This window comes from Larus michahellis, chromosome W (assembly GCF_964199755.1).
Source record: "Larus michahellis chromosome W, bLarMic1.1, whole genome shotgun sequence".
NCBI lineage: Eukaryota > Metazoa > Chordata > Aves > Charadriiformes > Laridae > Larus > Larus michahellis.
Window position 1 is genome coordinate 24,343,629 of NC_133929.1, and position 17,574 is coordinate 24,361,202.

A 17,574-nucleotide genomic window follows, 5' to 3' on the forward strand; every position below is an offset into this window, starting at 1 on the left:
AGGTCCAGGATCTGTTTGTTGCCAGGAGGCAGGCAGGGTTACGAGGGGTGGGGAGGGGTGGGAGAATGTTACTGCGTGGACCTGTAAGAGAAAAACCCCTCCTTACCCTCTAAGATAACCTTACAGAATAGGTATGAGGCCCTGGGTATGGTAGATGAGGCGCGTAATGAGACAGGAGGAGCCTAAGCAAGCATTCTTGCCAAGGTCAGATAGACCAATGCATCACAACAAGACCCGCATTAAGACCAGGGCCGAGAAGAAATAACGGTGAGTTATGGTCATCGGCAACTCCGTCCTGTGTGGAACAGAGGCATCCATTTGCACACCGGCCCCTCTTTTCAGGGAAGTTTGCTGCCTCCCTGGGGCCAGAATTAGGGATGCCACCAGACAACTGAAGAGCTTAGTACAACCTTCAGACTACTATCTACTCCTGCTCTTTTATGTGGGTACTAATGATGTTGCAACAAACAGTCTAAGGTCAATCAAAAGAGATTTCAGGACCTTGGGAAGAATGCTAAAAAATTCAGGAGCACAAGTAGTGTTTTCCTCGATCCTCTCAGCAACAGAGACCTTGGAAAAAACAGACAAGCCCAAAATATCAATACCTGGTGCCTCCACCAAAACTTTGGTGTTTATAACCATGGAAGAGTATTTGAGGCACAAGGAATGCTGGGGCCTCACGGGATCCCCCTGTCCCGATGAGGAAAACACGTCTTTGGGCGTAACCTGACGGGACTGATCAAGAGGGTATTAAACTAGAATCGGTGGGGGAAGGGGATACCAACAGGATTGCCAAAGGTAAGCCAAGGGTTGGAATGGTATTGCCTGAGGGTAGCAATGCTAGTGGGAACACTTGTGCTGCTCCTGGGGACACGGAGGGCTCAGGAGCATATCTGAAATGCGTGTACACCAATCCATGCAGTAGGATAAACAAACAGGATGAACTGGAAGCATTGGTTAGTTCCGAGAACTAAGATATCATTGGCATTAGCGAGACTTGGTGAAATGAGTCCCACAATTGGAGTGCTGGGATGGAGGGCTACAGGCTGTTCAGGAGGATGCCACCAGAGCGTGCAGGGATGAAACAAGGAAAGCCAAGGCCGCCTTGGAATTAAACCTGGCCAGGGATGTCAAGCTCAACAGGAAGGGCTTCTACGAGTATATTGGAACCAAAAGGAAGACCAGAGAAGTTGTGGGCCCACTGTTGAATGAGACAGGAGCCACGGTGACGGAGGATGCGGAGAAGGCGGAGTTACTGAATGCCTTCTCTGCTTCGGTCTTTACTGCTCGGCCCAGCCCTCAGGAGTCCCAGGCCTGGGGGAAAGAAGACGACTTCCCCTGGGTTGAGGAGGATCGAGTGAGGGATCATTTAGGTCAATTAGATATCCACAAGTCCATGGGCCCCGATGGGATGCACCCGAGAGTGCTGAGGGAGCTGGGGGAAGTCATTGCTGGGCCACTCTCCATCATCTTTGAAAGGTCCTGGAGAACAGGCGAGGTGCCTGAGGACTGGAGGAAAGCCAATGTCACTCCAGTCTTCAAGAAGGGCAAGAAGGAGGACCCGGGGAGCTACGGGCCGGTCAGCCTCACCTCCATCCCTGGAAAGGCGATGGAACAGCTCGTTCTGGGCGTCATCTCAAGGCATGTGGAGGAAAAGAAAGCTATCAGAAGTACTCAACATGGATTCACCAAGGGGAAATCATGTCTGACTAATCTGATAGCCTTCTATGATGTCATGACTGGATGGATAGATGAGGGGAGGGTGGTAGATGTGGTCTACCTTGACTTCAGCAAGGCATTTGACACTGTCTCCCACAGCATCCTCATAGGGAAGCTTAGGAAGAGTGGGCTAGATGAATGGACAGTAAGGTGGATAGATAACTGGTTGAAAGACAGAGCTCAGAGGGTCGTGATTAGGGGCACAGAGTCTAGTTGGAGGTCAGTGACGAGTGGTGTTCCCCAGGGGTCAGTACTGGGTCCAGTCCTCTTCGATATATTCATCAACGACCTGGATGAGGGGATAGAGTGCACCCTCAGCAAGTTTGCCGATGACACAAAGCTGGGAGGGGTGGCTGACACACCGGAAGGCTGTGCCGCCATACAGAGAGACCTGGACAGGCTGGAGATCTGGGCAGAGAGGAACCTTATGAAATTCAACAGGGGCAAGTGTAGGGTGCTGCACCTGGGGAGGAATAACCCCATGCACCAGTACAGGTTGGGGGCTGACCTGCTGGAGAGCAGCTCTGTGGAAAGAGACCTGGGAGTCCTGGTGGACAACAGGATGACCATGAGCCAGCAATGTGCCCTTGTGGCCAAGAAGGCCAATGTTATCCTGGGGTGCATCGAGAAGAGTGTGGCCAGCAGGTCGAGGGAGGTCATCCTCCCCCCTCTACTCTGCCTTGTTGAGGCTGCACCTGGAGTACTGTGTCCAGTTCTGGGCTCCCCGGTTCAAGAGGGACAGGGAACTGCTGGAGAGGGTGCAGCAAAGGGCTACCAAGATGATTAGGGGACTGGAACACCTCTCTTAATGAAGAAAGGCTGAGGGATTTGGGTCTCTTCAGTCTGGAGAAAAGACGGCTGAGGGGGGGATCTTATCAACACTTATAAATACTTAAAGGGAGGATGGGGCCAGGCTCTTTTCAGTGGTGCCCGGGGACGGGACAAGGGGTAATGGGCACAAACTTGAGCATAGGAAGTTCCACCTAAACATGAGGAGGACCTTCTTTCCTTTGAGGGTGGCAGAGCACTAGAACAGGCTGCCCAGAGAGGTGGTGGAGTCTCCATCTCTGGAGACATTCAAAACCCGCCTGGATGCATTCCTGTCCAACCTGCTCTAGGTGACCCTGCTCTGGCAGGGGGTTGGACTAGATGATCTCCAGAGGTCCCTTCCAACCCTATGATTCTATGATAGGCAGGGCAGGCGAGATGGAGATGTCACACTATATGTAAGGGAGAGGTTTGATTGTACAGCCCTTACAGTTAGGGATGATGCGGTCGAGAGGGGAATGGAAAACAAGGGAGATGTTGTAGTGGGTGTCTACTATCAATCGCCCAGTCGGGATGACAGCACCGATGAGTTATTCTATAGGCAATTAAGAGAAATCTCTGGATCAGTAGCCATTGTCCTTATGGGAGATTTCAACTTCCCAGACATCAACCAGGAATACTATACTGCTGAGATGAGCAGGTCTGGGAAATTCCTGAAGTTTGTGGAAGATAACTTCTTGTCACGAGTACTCAGTGAGCCAACTAGGAAAGATGCCCTCCTAGACTTGTTGTTTGCGAATAGAGAAGGACTCGTGGGAGATATTATGGTAGGTGGCTGTCTTGGCCACAGTGATCACAAAATGGCCGAGTTTAAAATTTTCAGTGTAATGAGAAAAAAGGACAGCAGAGTTGCTACCCTGGATTTCAAGAGAGCAAACTTTAAGCTATTCAGGGAGCTAGTTAGCAGTGTCCCCATGGAATCTGCTTTTGAGGGCTTAGGAGTCCATGAGTGCTGGTCAGTCTTTAAGAACCATATTTAGAAGCATGGGAGCAGGCAATCCCATTGTGTCGAAAGTCAAGCAAGCAGGGCAGAAGACCAGCTTGGGTGAACAGGGAATTCCTTGTGGAGCTCAAGAGGAAAAAAAAAAATTGTGCGATCTCTGGAAGCGAGGTCAGGCTTTGCAGGAAGAGTACAGAGCTGTGGTTCATGTATGCAGGGAGAAGACACAAAAGGCCAAAGTTCAATTAGAGTTAAAACTGGCCAGTGTTGTGTCAGACAACAAGAAAGGCTTTTTTAAGTACGTCAATAGCAAGAGGAGGTCTAAAAAAAAACATTGGACCAATACTTCTTGAACATAGTCACCTGACTAATAGGGATGAAGGAAAAGCAGAGGCATTCAATGTGGGTTTTTTTGCCTCAGTCTTTAATAATATTGATAGTCCTTGGTCTTCCTGGTCCTCTGAGTCAGAGGACTATGACTGCGGGAACAGTGACTTTCCATTTGTGGACAATGAAATTGTAAGGGACCAGCTGTATCAGCTGAATGTTCATAAGTCCATGGGGCCTGATGGAATTCATCCCAGAGTACTGAAGGAGCTAGCGGATGTTACAGCAGGAACCCTCTCGATCATCTACCAACGGTCTTGGGAGTCTGGGGAGGTCCCTGCTGACTGGAAGCTAGCCAATGTTATTCCAATCTACAAAAAGGGCGTGAGAGAAGACCCAGGAAACTACAGACCTGTTAGTCTAACCTCAGTACCTGGAAAAGTTATGGAGAATATTATACTGGGTACTGTTAAAAGGCATTTAAAGGACAATGCAGTCATCAGGTACAGCCAACGGGTTCACAAAGGAAAAGTCCTGTTTAACTAACTTAATATCCTTCTACGATAAGGTCACCCACCTAGTGGATGAAGGGAAGGCGGCGGACGTAGTTTTTCTGGATTTTAGTAAGGCTTTTGATACTGCCCCTATTAATGCCAGCATCCTAGCCCCTCTATCTCAGTAGTTCAGGGTATCCTTTTGTCCTGGTTTGAGGTAAAACAGAACCAATTTTCTGATTTGTAATTTTACTTTTTAGCTGGGCCTCTTCTAACTGACTAAACTCTGAAATTAACAGCATATTGTTCAGAAACTGTTCACTCTCAGAGTGATAAGACCTGATTATACCAAGGAATGGTATGCACAGAGGCTCTTGCTTAGACTTATTGCTATAACAACCAAGGTCAGCTCACTTCGCTGTTTGCCCCGTTAGAGGGTCGGAAGCAGAGAAGCATAGAGGGGTCCCACCCGCAGGGAGGAGCAGACAGGACAGGTGACCCAAAACTGACCAACAGGCTATTCCATCCCATATGCATCACGCTCAGTATAAAAGCTGAGGGATCAAAGGGGCAAGGGGGCTCTGGCTCGCTCTCTTTCTTCAATGGCCGACGTCTGAGGAGGACCCTGTCTGTTCATCTGCCTTTGATCCCGATCCGAGCACTCCTGACTCTAGTTCCGGAATTCAGCTCCTGTCTGTCACTGACTCCAGTCTGGGACTTTCCCTGTGTCTGCTGGTGACGCGATCGTCATCCTGGGAGCTGGATACGGTTTTGTATATATTGTATACTTTTTTATTATTATTATTTTATTATTATTTCTTATTTCCTTATTTATTGTTATTTTAATTAAAGTAGTTTAATTTTTTTTCTAAACTCGTAAATCTCCTTATCTCTTCCTCTCCTCTCTGAGGAGAGAGGGGGGGGAGGGCCATCTGTCATTCTGATTGGCCAATCCAGCCAAAACCACGACACCTTTCTTCTTTAGGGTGCAAGGAGGGTGACAACAGCCCCTAACAAGCTAAGGTCCTTTAGTCATGCAGACTTAACCACAACTATGCAGTATACAGCGTAAACTATATATCTTAAGAAAGTTCATACAATTTCATATTGTAAAGACTAATTGATACAATAGTTCAGGAATGGGATTTTCCTGACAACAGCTTCCCCTAATACAGTTATTTCATTTGCAGCAAGGCAAATGAAGTTGTGGTTTTTTGAACATTATAATGCTTTTATGAGGAAAAAAGGTTTTCAATTTGAGAAATTTTCTACAAGATCAGTATTTCAAAAGACTTGCCCAATGTGTGTGTGGGGGGTGGTGGTGGTTTGTTTTTTGTGGGGTTTTGTGAGGTTTTTTTTGAAGCACCCAACAATAAGTATAGCTGAATGAGTGCAGGGTCACAGAAAAGTGGTTTCTTCTTTTGGAAATATTTTTTGGATAAATATGTCAATGTTATTCCCAGTAAGAAGGGCAACAAAATATATGCTACTCTACTTAGATTACATAATTACAATTATAATTAAAAATTTCACTTCCATTGGTAGGCCATAAAATGACAAAACCTTGAAAAGGTAACAAATTCCTGAAAATTACTCTCAAAGCTACCGATATGTCAAACAGTAGCTTTTGCTCAACACCAGAGACAAAACAGGTACAATTCTCTTTCAACCAAGCAATACATAAAATAGGAAAATTAAACAGAATTGTCTGCATAGAAAAAAAAAATATTATTGTTTGAGACGGCAAATTTTTAGCTGTTAAATGTTAGCTGTTTATACAGAAAATACTATTAAAATTTTTTAGGTACGTGCTTCAGTAATTCAGTAAAACCAAATCCACCTGGAACTAGCCAGAGAGAAAGCAGGATACATTTAATAGGAATTATATTCTAAACTGGTAACCTAAACACACCCCCACACACCCCGCCCCCCCCCCCCCTTTAAACACTTTGGAACTAGAGGGGAGATGAGCAAGAGAGAAACATGCAGACAATTTAATCATTTATTCTGGTAACTGAATCCATTATTATTTTTTTTCCCTTCAGAAGATCATTTTGGCCAAGCTAAACATCTAGTGAATTTGCCAAATTCACACACAGTTAATAAATCACTTGGTCCTCATCCAACACTCTTGCCCACGAGCAGCATGTATTGTGCCCAATGTATTAGATTCCTGGGTGGAAGTGTTCCCATTTCAGGTCTCTGAAAAATATTAGTTTTCTTTCCAAATTGTTTTAATATTGAGATTTTCAAATTCCATGAGTTCTTTGAAAGTCTGTTTTAATGCAAACAATAAAATCTACTAGAAAAGAAATATTTGTTAAATATATGTTTAGAAACACAGAAACTTACTAAACATGCCAAACAAATTTAAACACAAAGCATAGGAAAACAAGTGGTTGGTTTTCCTTTCAGAAATTAGTGATTCCAGATGCACTGTCCTGTGTCCCCCACCCTCAAATTCTGATTCTTTTGGCTATTCAGGGTCTATCCTGATGCCCTAAGTGTTCTTACATGTCCCCTCAAACAGCATAATGAATAGGGCAGTTCTGATTATTAATCGTTGCACTAATAATGAAGCCAGATGTTATCTGACCGTGTCTCTACAGATCATTTTCTCAGCAGCACGAATCTTCACCCCCTCAATTGTGATGGTAACACTGCGTGTGTAGTGTTTCATAACCAGATCAGCGAACTCATCTCAAATTAAAATATCCCTCTCCCTTTTTTCCCCAGGGTTATTTTAAACAAAGATCAGTTTACTGCTTAAGCTGTCATTATCATTGATAAAAAAATAAAAAAAACCTGTCGCCTTAGAGTCCACAACAGTGGGAAAGGATCACAGATCATAAAGAACTCCAGTTGCTATAAATTAATACTCCTTGTTCTGAGTGACCTGGAGTTCGTTTAAAGCTTAACTGAAAGCCCCAAGTACACTTAAAGATTTTACTATCACGTGGTAGAACACAGCACTGGAAAGAATACAAACAAGTATGCTGTTTTAAGATGGACATCAAAGACTACTTATTCTGGATAAGAACCAAGGTGCCCTGTCCCTATGAAATACTATACACAGAGAACTCTGTTCCATTAATCTTGCTAATACTCTAGGAACTAAGAAAAAAGACCATTTCAATGGAAAACTGGAAGGGAAGATAGCCATTAGTTCAAATGTCAGACACATTAGATTCTGTCATAGCAGGTAGATATGCCCTGAAAGAAGCTGCAGCCCGTGGAGAGGGCACACTGGAGGCAGGCTCCTGGCAGGAACTGCGGCCTGTGGAAAGGAACGCACACAGGAGCAGGTTTTCTGGCAGGATCTGTGGTCCGTGGGGGACCCACGCTGGAGCAGTCTGTTCCTGAAGGACTGTATCCCTTGGAAAAGGACCCATGCTGGAGCAGTTCTTGAAGAACTGCAGCCCATGGGAAGGACCGACATTGGAGCAGTTCATGAAGAACTGTGTCCCCGTGGGAGAGACCCCATGCTGGAGGAGGTGAACAGCATGAGGAAGAAGGAGCAGCAGAGACAAAGTGTTATGATCTGACCACAACCCTCATTCCCCATCCCCTTGCGCCACTTGAAGTGGGGGGAGGAGACGGAGAAGTTGGGAGTGAAGTTGAGCCTGGGAAGAAGGGAGGGATGGGGGAAGGTGTGTTTAGTTTTGTTTTTATTTGTCACTATCCTACTCTGTTATTAATTGGCAGTAAAATACATTTCCCCAAGTCAAGTCTGGTTAGCCCGTGATGATAATAGGTGAGCGATCTCCCTGTCCTTACCTTGACTCATGAACTTTCTCATTGTATTTTCTCCCCCTGTTCTGTTGAGGAGAGGGAGGGAGATAGCGGCTGGGTGGGTACCTGGCAGCCAGCCAAGTTGAACCCACCACACATCCAATCTATCAAGTAGCTTTCAATGCCCAAATCTTTAGAAACCTGTCTTGCAGAGAGGCCTCTGAAAACATCTGGGATTTCAGTCAGATTCATTTTAGGACGTAAAGAAGCTTTCAATGGAAACAGCTGCATGTCTCTAATTTCCTTCACAATTGATTGATATTGTGGGACAACTTTGCAATATGCCCTAGATAGAATCAGAATCGTTTTGGTCGGAAAAGACCTTTAGGATGATCAAGTCCAACTGTTAACCTAACACTGCCAAGTCCACCACTAAACCATGTCCCTAAGCACTACATCTACAAGTCTTTTAAATACCTCCAGGGATGGTGACTCAAAACACTTCCCTGGGCAGCCTGTTCCAATGCTTGATAACCTTTTAGGTGAAGAATTTTTTCCTAATATCCAGTCTAAACCTCCCCTGGCGCAACTTGAGGCCGTTTCCTCTTGTCCTGTCACCTGGGAGAAGAGACTGACACCCACTTTGCTACAACCTCCTTTCAGGTAGTTGTAGAGAGCGATAAGGTCTCCCCTGAGCCTCCTTTTCTCCAGGCTAAACAACCCCAGTTCCCTCAGGCGCTCCTCATAGGACTCATGCTCTAGACCCCCTCACCAGCTTTGTTGCCCTTCTCTGGACCCGCTCCAGCACCTCAATGTCTGTCTTGTAGTGAGGGGCCCAAAATGGAACACAGCACTCAAGGTGCAGCCTCACCAGTGCAGAGTACAGGGGAACAATCACTTCCCTAGTCCTGCTGGTCACACAATTTCTAATACACTCCAGGATGCTATTGGCCTTCTTGGCCACCTGGGCACACTGCTGGCTCATATTCAGCCAGCTGTTGACCAACACCCCCAGGTCCTTTTCCACCAGGCAGCTTTCCAGCCACTCTTCCCGAAGCCTGTAGCGTTGTATGGGGTTGTGTCCTGGTTTGGGGTGAAGCAGAGCCGACTGTTCAGTGGGAGAGGCTCTTGCTTATCCTCGTTGCTGTGGCAACCATAGTCAGCTGACTTGTTTTTTTTACCCTGTGGAGGGGTCACACCTCTGGGAAGGAGTGGACAGGTCAGGTGACCGAAACTGACCAATCAGGTATTCCATCCCATCTGCCATGCTCAGTATAAAAGCTGAGGGATCAGGTTGACTTTTCTTCAATGACTGATGTCTGAGGAGGACTCTGTCAGCTCCTCTGCCTTTTGATCCTGGCCAGTGTGTTCCAGTTCCCATTTGTCACTGAGTCTGGTCTGGCACTTTCTCAGTGCCTGCCAGTGACATCTCCCTGGGAGCTTGATATGGTTTTGTATATATTTTTATATATTGTATATATTTCATTTTTTCCATTTTTATTATCATTAATATTTCATTTAAGTAGTTTAGGTTTTTTCCTAAACTCACAAATCTATCTCTCTTCTTCCTCTCCTTGGAGCGAGAGATGGGGGAGAGCATCTGTCATGTTGTCATTGGCCAACTCAGCCCAAACCATGACAGGTTTATTGGTGCCCAACTAGGGGCACAAGCTTCCAGTTTGCTCAGGGAATGTCGTTCCTAAGCGAAATGTTATATTGTGCCTTTAGAGAGCATTGTTTGAAGTTAATAGATGCAATGCTGCTGGACTTGCTGAATATGTTGCATGGTTTACTTGCTCTTTGGATTTGTATGCGGTGGTTTAAACATGCTATTTTTGTCTGGATTGGCGTTCAGATGTATAATATGGTTACTTGGATAATGGCTATGCCTGCATGTTTTGGGCATCACATGATGGATTCTATTACTAATTACACTTTTGGTTTCACCTGGGAAAGGTTTATCTTGCCCTTCAATGCTTATGTCAAAGAGCTAGGGGATGGAAACCTTTTGGGCTGCTTAGAAAATGAATGTTACTTTGAAAAGATTGCGATTTTGTTGCTGGTGCTCCTGAATGTGTTGTAGGGGTGGTTTTGTGTTAAACATCGCTGCAGGAGTGGGTATTGTGCGACATGTGTTTCTGCTACTCATATCCCACAAGCCAATTCACAGCTGGCACAGACATAAACCACTCCCCAAGCTACCTCCCCATCAGCACCAGCTCCTACTGTCACTACTCCAGCTGCTTCAACAATGAGTACTGCTGCTACTCAAACTCCAACACAACTGGTACAAGTTGCCCCAGTGACCAGGAAACAGAAAAGGAAATCAGCTCCTTCCCCTGCCTCTTCTGCTGAGGATCCAGGAGAGGACCCTTCTCGGGCAGCATCAAAGCAGAAAAGGAGATCAGCTTGTTCCCCTATCCTGTACAACAAAAACCAGCTCAAGCCAGACAGCATGGGAGAGAGTTCTTCTGCTGAAGATAAAGGAAAGGGTCCTACTAAAGCAGATCCAGGAGAGGGTCCTTCTCGGGCAGCATCAATGCAGGAGGAGGACTCAGATGTAGAGAAAATTGTTAAATCGTTCTCTATGAAGGATTTGAGAAACATGAGGAAGGACTTTAGTCATTGTGAAGGGGAGACACTTATCTCCTGGTTGCTCCAATGCTGGGACAATGGGGCTGATTGCATAAACTTAGATGGTAGAGAAGCTAGGCAGTTGGGAAACATGGCCAGAGATGGAGGTATTGATAAAGCAATTGGGAAGAAGACAAATACTCTCAGTCTCCGGAGGCAAATGCTATCAGCTGTAAAGGGCAGGTATCCCTTTAAGGATGATAACAAATCCCATCCCAGTAAGTGGACCAGCATGGAAAAAAGGTATTGAGTACCTGAGGGAACTGGCTGTGCAAGAGGTGATTTATGGTAAATGGCAAGTGAATGTAGACCCTGATGAAATGCCATGCAAACAATCTTTGCTAACAAAGTTTGTGCAGAGAGCACCATCGATGTATTCCCACACATTGTCAGCAATGGTTTGGGGAGGATCCAATGTTGATGCACCAACTGTAAATGAAGCGGCTATCAGGGTACACCAGTATGAAGACAGTCTCTATCGTCCCCTCACTGTGGCAGCTGTAAAAAAAAAAAAAAAAAAAAAAAAAACCCTGAGAAAATGACCAAGACAATAGCTGAGCAAAATGAGGCAATAGCTAAGAAAAATGACAAACTGTTGGAAAAACTGTCTGGGATGGAGAAAGGATCCTACTCTTCCCCTCAACAGACCCATGTCTCAGTCATTAAGAAAAAACACCCTCCTACAAAACCGATTCAAGAGAAATAGGACCCGCTCCAGCACTTCCTGTGGCTTTGCCTCTGCAACTATGGAGAGGACATGAGTAAATGGGATAAAAAAAACCTACCCTGGTCCTACAGGCACGAGTGCTTGAGTTGCAAGGCAAAGCAGATGGAAGAAAGAATTTTTGCAGGAGGGCGGCTGCTCCAGTCCGTGGTAAGCAGTTCTCTGGTCCAGATAGGAACTCGTTTGCTAATTCTAGATGTTGTCCTCAACGCTAGAGGTGCCCTGCCTCCAGCCAGGAGGCGGAGAGGGATAACCGAGTTTATTGGACTGTGTGGATTCGATGGCCTGGCATGTTAGAGCCACAAAAGTATAAAGCCCCAGTGGACACTGGTGCACAGTGTACCCTATTGCCATTGAATCATAAAGGGGCAGAATCTGTCACTATTTCTGGTGTGACAGGAGGGTCTCAAGAACTGACTGTACTGGAGGTTGAAGTGAGCCTGAATGGGAATAAATGGGAGAAGCACCCCATTGTGGCTGGCCCAGATGCTCCATGCGTCCTTAGCATAGACTACTACCTCAAGAGAGGGTATTTCAAAGACCCGAAAGGGTGTAGGAGGGCTTTTGGTATAGCACCCGTAGAGACTGAGGACATTACACAGCTGCCTACCTTACCTGGCCTTTCAGATGATCCTTCTGTGGTGGGACTGCTGAGGGTTAAAGAACAGCAGGTGTCCTTTGCTACTTCCATGGTGCATTGATGACCGTATCGCCCGAACCGAGACTCCCTGGTTCCCATCCAGAACCTGATTTGTTGGCTAAAGACCCAAGGAGTGATCACTCACCCTTTAACAGCCCGATATGGACAGTGCAAAAGTCTGATGGAGACTGGCAGCTAACAGTAGACTATCGTGGCCTGAATGAAGTCACACCCCCACTGAGTGCTGCTGCGCCAGACACGCTAGAACTGCAGTATGAACTGGAGTCCAAGGCAGCCAAGTGGTGTGCTACAATTGACATTGCTAATGCATTCTTCTCTATTCCTTTAGCAGCAGAGTGCAGGCCACAGTTTGCTTTCACCTGGAGGGGTGTCCAGTACACCTGGAATCGACTGTCCTAGGGGTGGAAACACAGCCCTACTATTTGCCATGGACTGATCCAGGCTGCACTGGAGAAGACTGGAGCTCCAGAACACCTGCAGTACATTGATGACATCGTTGTGTGGGGTAATAGAGCACAAGAAGTTTTCAAGAAAGGTAAGACAATAATCAAGATTCTTCTGAAAGCAGGTTTTGCCATAAAAAGAGGTAAGGTCAAAGAACCTTCATGAGACATCCAGTTCTTGGGGATTAAGTGGGAAGATGGGTGTCACCAGATCCCAATGGATGTGATTAACAAAATAACAGCTATGTCCCCACCTGCTAACAAAAAGGAAACACAAGCCGCCTTAGGTGTTGTAGGTTTCTGGAGACTGCACATTCCAGGTTACAGTCAGATTGTGAAACCTCTCTATGAAGTGACTTGAAAGAAGAAAAATGATTTTACGTGGGGTCCTGAGCAATGATAGGCCTTTGAACAAATTAAACAAGAGATCGTGCGTGCAGTAGCCCTTGGACCAGTCCGAACAGGATGGGACATTAAAAATGCGCTCTATGCCATAGCCGGGGACAATGGCCCTACCTGGAGTCTCTGGCAGAAAGCACCAGGGGAGACTTGAGGTCGACCCCTAGGATTCTGGAGTCGAGGATACAAAGGCTCCGAGGCCAACTATACCCCAACTGAGAAAGACATCTTGGCAGCACATGAAGGAGTTAGAGCTGCTTCAGAGGTAATTGGTACGGAAGCACAGCTCCTCCTGGTGCCCCAATTACCAGTGCTGGGCTGTGGATGTTCAAGGGTAAAGTTCCCTCTACTCATCGTGCCACCGATGCTACCTGGAGTAAGTGGGTTGCCTTAATCACTCAGCGAGCTCGAATAGGAAACCCAAATTGTCCAGAAATCGTAGATGTGATCATAAACTGGCCCGAAGGCAAAGATTTTGGAATACCACCAGAGAAGGTGGTGACTCGTGCTGAGGAGGCCCCACCATATAATGAACTCTCAGATAATGAGAAACAGTATGCTCTGTTCACTGATGGATCTTGTCATAGTGTAGGAAAACCTCAAAGGTGGAAAGCTGCTGTATAGAGTCCTACATGGCAAGTCACAGAAGCTGCTGAAGGACAAGGTGAATTGAGTCAACTTGCAGAGGTAAAAGCCATCCAGCTGGCCCTAGGCATTGCTGAATGAGAAAAGTGGCCAATGCTCTGTCTCTGTACTGACTCATGGATGGTGGCCAATGCTCTGTGGGGATGGTTAAAGCAGTGGAAGCAGAGCAACTGGCAGCGCAAAGGTAAACCCATCTGGGCTGCTGAATTGTGGCAAGATATTGCTGACCTGCTAGGGAAACTAGTCGTGAAGGTATGCCATGTAGATGCCCACATACCCATGAGTTGGGCCACTGAGGAACATCAAAACAATCAGCAAGTGGACCAGGCTGCTAAGATTTTCCAGACGGATTTGGACTGGGAACATAAAGGTGAAGTATTCTTAGCTCGGTGGGCCCATGACACTTCAGGTCATCAAGGAAGGGATGCAACATATAAATGGGCCCGTGACCGAGGGGTGGATTTAACCATGGATGCTATTGCGCAGGTTATCCACAACTGTGAAACGTGCGCCGAAATCAAGCAAGCTAAATGGTTAAAATCTTTGTGGTATGGGGGACGATGGCTGAAATATAAGTATGGGGAGGCCTGGCAAATTGACTGCATCACACTCCCTCAAACGCGCCAGGGTAAGCGTTACGTGCTGACAATGGTGGAAGGAAGCACCGGATGGTTGGAAACCTATGCCGTACCCCATGCCACTGTCCAGAATACCATCCTGGGCCTTGAAAGGCAAGTGTTATAGCAACGTGGTACTCCAGAAAGAATTGAGTCAGACAATGGGACTCATTTCAAAACCAGTCTTATAAGTAATTGGGCAAAAGAACATGGCACTGAGTGGGTATATCATATCCCCTATGATGCACCGGCTTCTGGGAAAATTGAGCGATACGATGGACTATTAAAAACCACCCTGAAATCAATGGGGGGTGGAACCTTTAAAAATTGGGACAAGCATTTAGCACAAGCTACCTGGTTAGTTAACACCAGGGGATCCATCAATCGAGCTGGTCCTGCTCAACCAGACCTTTTGCATACTGTAGAAGGGGATAAAGTCCCTGTGGTGCATGAGAGGAACATGCTGGGGAAAACCGTTTGGGTTTTTCCTGCCTCAGGCAAAGGCAAACCCATTTGTGGGACTGTTTTTGCTCAATTTCCTGGATGTACTTGGTGGGTGATGCTGAAGAATGGAGAAAGTCAATGTGTGCCTCAAGGAAATTTGACCCTGGGTGAGAATACACAATCCCGAGTCTGCTATGATAGATGAAATTCTGTAGTTATGAACTTAAAGAACTTTCGTGTATAAAGTCATAAGTGACTGACTGATCTGTGTGTATATATATGTGTGTATGTATTTGATAGATAAGAAGTATTAGTGATCTGAGCATGTGTGTAAGGGATAATAGAGGATGGTCAGAGTGAGACACGACGGAAAATTACTAGTTGAACCAAACCCAGTATACGTGCTGAGAAAAAGGACCTCAGTACTGTTGCTGCAAAAACTATGTGCGTATCCATGAGAACCTGACCTTCGAAGAAGAAGATAACAAGAAGGGAGTACAACAATGTGGTCGCATATCAGACAGCCGCTGTTAGCAAAGCTGGATCCATGAGTCTGGTAAGGCTCGCCGCATGCGCTGGCCACGTGTGCAGCGACTCTAGCCTGTACTTTTCCACTCAGTCTGGGGCAGGATATAAGGACGCTGGAGAGGGAGAGAGACATGAGCACACTTTGAAGATACAGGGGACGCCCTGGAAAACGCTGTGCCTGCCTCCCTCTGCCATACTGATGTGGCTCCTTGTTATCCTGCTGCTCGGCAGTGCTACTACAGTCTGTGGGTTGGTAAGACTCTCTCAAGTAACTTTTGGGACATTTGGGAACTGCTTAGCAAGCGCTGTGCCTGCCTCCCTGTGCCATACTGATGTGGCTTCTCGTTATCCTGCTGCTCAGCGGTGCTACTACGGTCTATGGGGTTGGTAAGACTCTCTGAAGTAACTTTTGGGACATCTGGGAACCGCTTTGCAAGGCTTCGCAATAAAGCTGAATTCACTGCTTTTTTTTTTTTTTTTTCTCTGTAGCAAGGCTTCACAATAAAGCAGAGTTAACCTTTTTTTTTCCTTGTGTGAGCTCTGCTTTGTATGTTGGAATCTCTCCAAAAAAGAACCCATTACATAATTGGCGACAAGGACGGGATTCCAATAATACAAACCAGTTACATACTTTTAACTTCAAATGTAAAGTATTTTAACTAAGTAGGACTGAAAACTATATTCCTCGCTGTACACGTACATTATAATGGATAGAATGGAAGAAAAAATAGAATTAAAGAATGTCATACAATACAGGTTAAAGAGCTGCATTTTAAACTGTATATGATGATTGGTTTATGCTGACAGGTGAAATACTGATATCTTATCTTAATCTTCGAATACTACTTGTATTGTCAAAGAAGTCATTATTTAACATCATTTTTGTGAGATAATTATGTTTCTTTAGCTGTGGTAATATGGAAATAGCAAACTGCATGACAGCAAATGACTATGCAATGTTAAAAAAAAAAAAAAAGCCTAAAGCTAACATTTCCCACTTTAAAAAGGAATACAGTGGGAAGGGCCACGGGTCCAGAAAACAAAGTCACACTATGCTTTAAACAAAAATCTCACAGTCTGTGTTGCAAAAACATTACAGTAGAGATATGGATGGGGCTTGCTCAGTGGAGTGCACAGCCGCACCAAGATCATGCTGTCCCCACACCAGTGAATAGTGGGTGGGGCTTGGTTAGTGGGGTGCATGGCTGCACCAAGATCGTGCTGTCCCTGTATGGGGGGTTGGAACTGCCCATGGTCGGAGCATTGTCTCCCCGAGGTAGAAGTGGTGTTTTGTATGTCTGCTGTGTAAGTGTGTGTGGGCGCCAGCTTATACCTGCTGATCAGCATGTGTGCTACTGTTTGCTTTTTGTTGTGTGCAGTGTCGTTAGGTGACTCCACTTGAGCAGGCGTTCTGCCCGGTGTGGTACTGTTCTCGTACGCGACTAGGGCTGACACTCCGTCAAGCGAAGAGTCTGTATATACACAATGTTTAGGCGTAAGGACAAGGAGGAGGTGAGCGCGCCCCAGGTAGATAGACCAGGGTGGACCGTGGAGCCATGGTGTACCCTGTGGGTTAAGTGGGAAACGTGCACTCGTGTGGGGCCAGAACCCTGGGGGGCCGTAGAACCGATGGAAGTCCTGAAATCCTGGGGGGGTTTTCACCAACCGACACGCTTACACTCTCGGGAACAGCTCGCCCATGCAGGGTGTATGGCTGATTGGTGGCTGTTTGCCTATAAGATCATGGTTGATTGGGAAAAGGAGTTGAGCCAAAATATATAGGATGCTCTGTAGGAAAATGAGAAACTTAAGGGTGAGCTCTTGTTGCAAAGACAGACTTTTATGTCAGCCGCAAGTGATGGGGGAAAAAAAAACCAACCGAACAAAAAAACCAAAAACGGCAGGAACAATTACAAAGGAAATATGCTGTGTTAGCACAAAAGTATGCTGTACGCGCTACGAGAAAGCGGCAGAAAAAGAGAAATGGGACACCTGATTCAAAGCAGTACTGTAGAGATATGGTTTTTTGTTGTTTTCTTTTTTCCTTTTTCTATATATATATGTTTATTGCATGCCTTTGTAAATTACTCTGTGTTATGCCCTGCGAGACTAAATGAACCCCAGCAGAAGCAGTCTCTTGATCGAGGGTGTGGAATATGGGAAAGCAATGGAAGATCGGCGAGGAGGATTGTAAGTACGCTCAAGGGACTCGCACCTGGTTGCTGGAAAACACATATATCACACCAATTGTTGTTCAGTCTCGGGTGCTTTCAAGAAAAACACTTGCACTTAAATGACATAAGTCTGTTATGGAGCCTCTAACCTGGAGCCTCTGGCAGAAAGCACATAGGGAGACTCGAGGGTTTTCTTTAATATTTTTTATATTTTTGTATGTTGTATATATTTCACTATTTCCTTTTTTATTTTCCTGGCTGTGTC

The 17,574-nt window shown here is 45.9% G+C and overlaps 1 protein-coding gene across 11 annotated transcripts in view; it reads left to right on the plus strand.

Moving 5' to 3' along the window:
- The window catches only part of LOC141735603 (adenomatous polyposis coli protein-like), a 159,817-nt gene that overhangs the window by 67,929 nt on the left and 74,314 nt on the right, over positions 1-17,574 (plus strand). For 3 of the 11 annotated variants that reach the window (XM_074568654.1, XM_074568657.1, XM_074568658.1), the window contains exon 1: positions 12,628-15,388. The exons of 6 other annotated variants lie outside the window; for them this stretch is intronic. In XM_074568654.1, coding sequence (XP_074424755.1) covers positions 15,155-15,388 — 234 coding nt within the window. In that variant the 5' untranslated portion in view covers positions 12,628-15,154. Of the gene's footprint in view, positions 1-12,627; positions 15,389-17,574 lie in introns of those variants that run through there. 2 more of the 11 variants (XM_074568660.1, XM_074568659.1) reach the window with 1 other exon arrangement.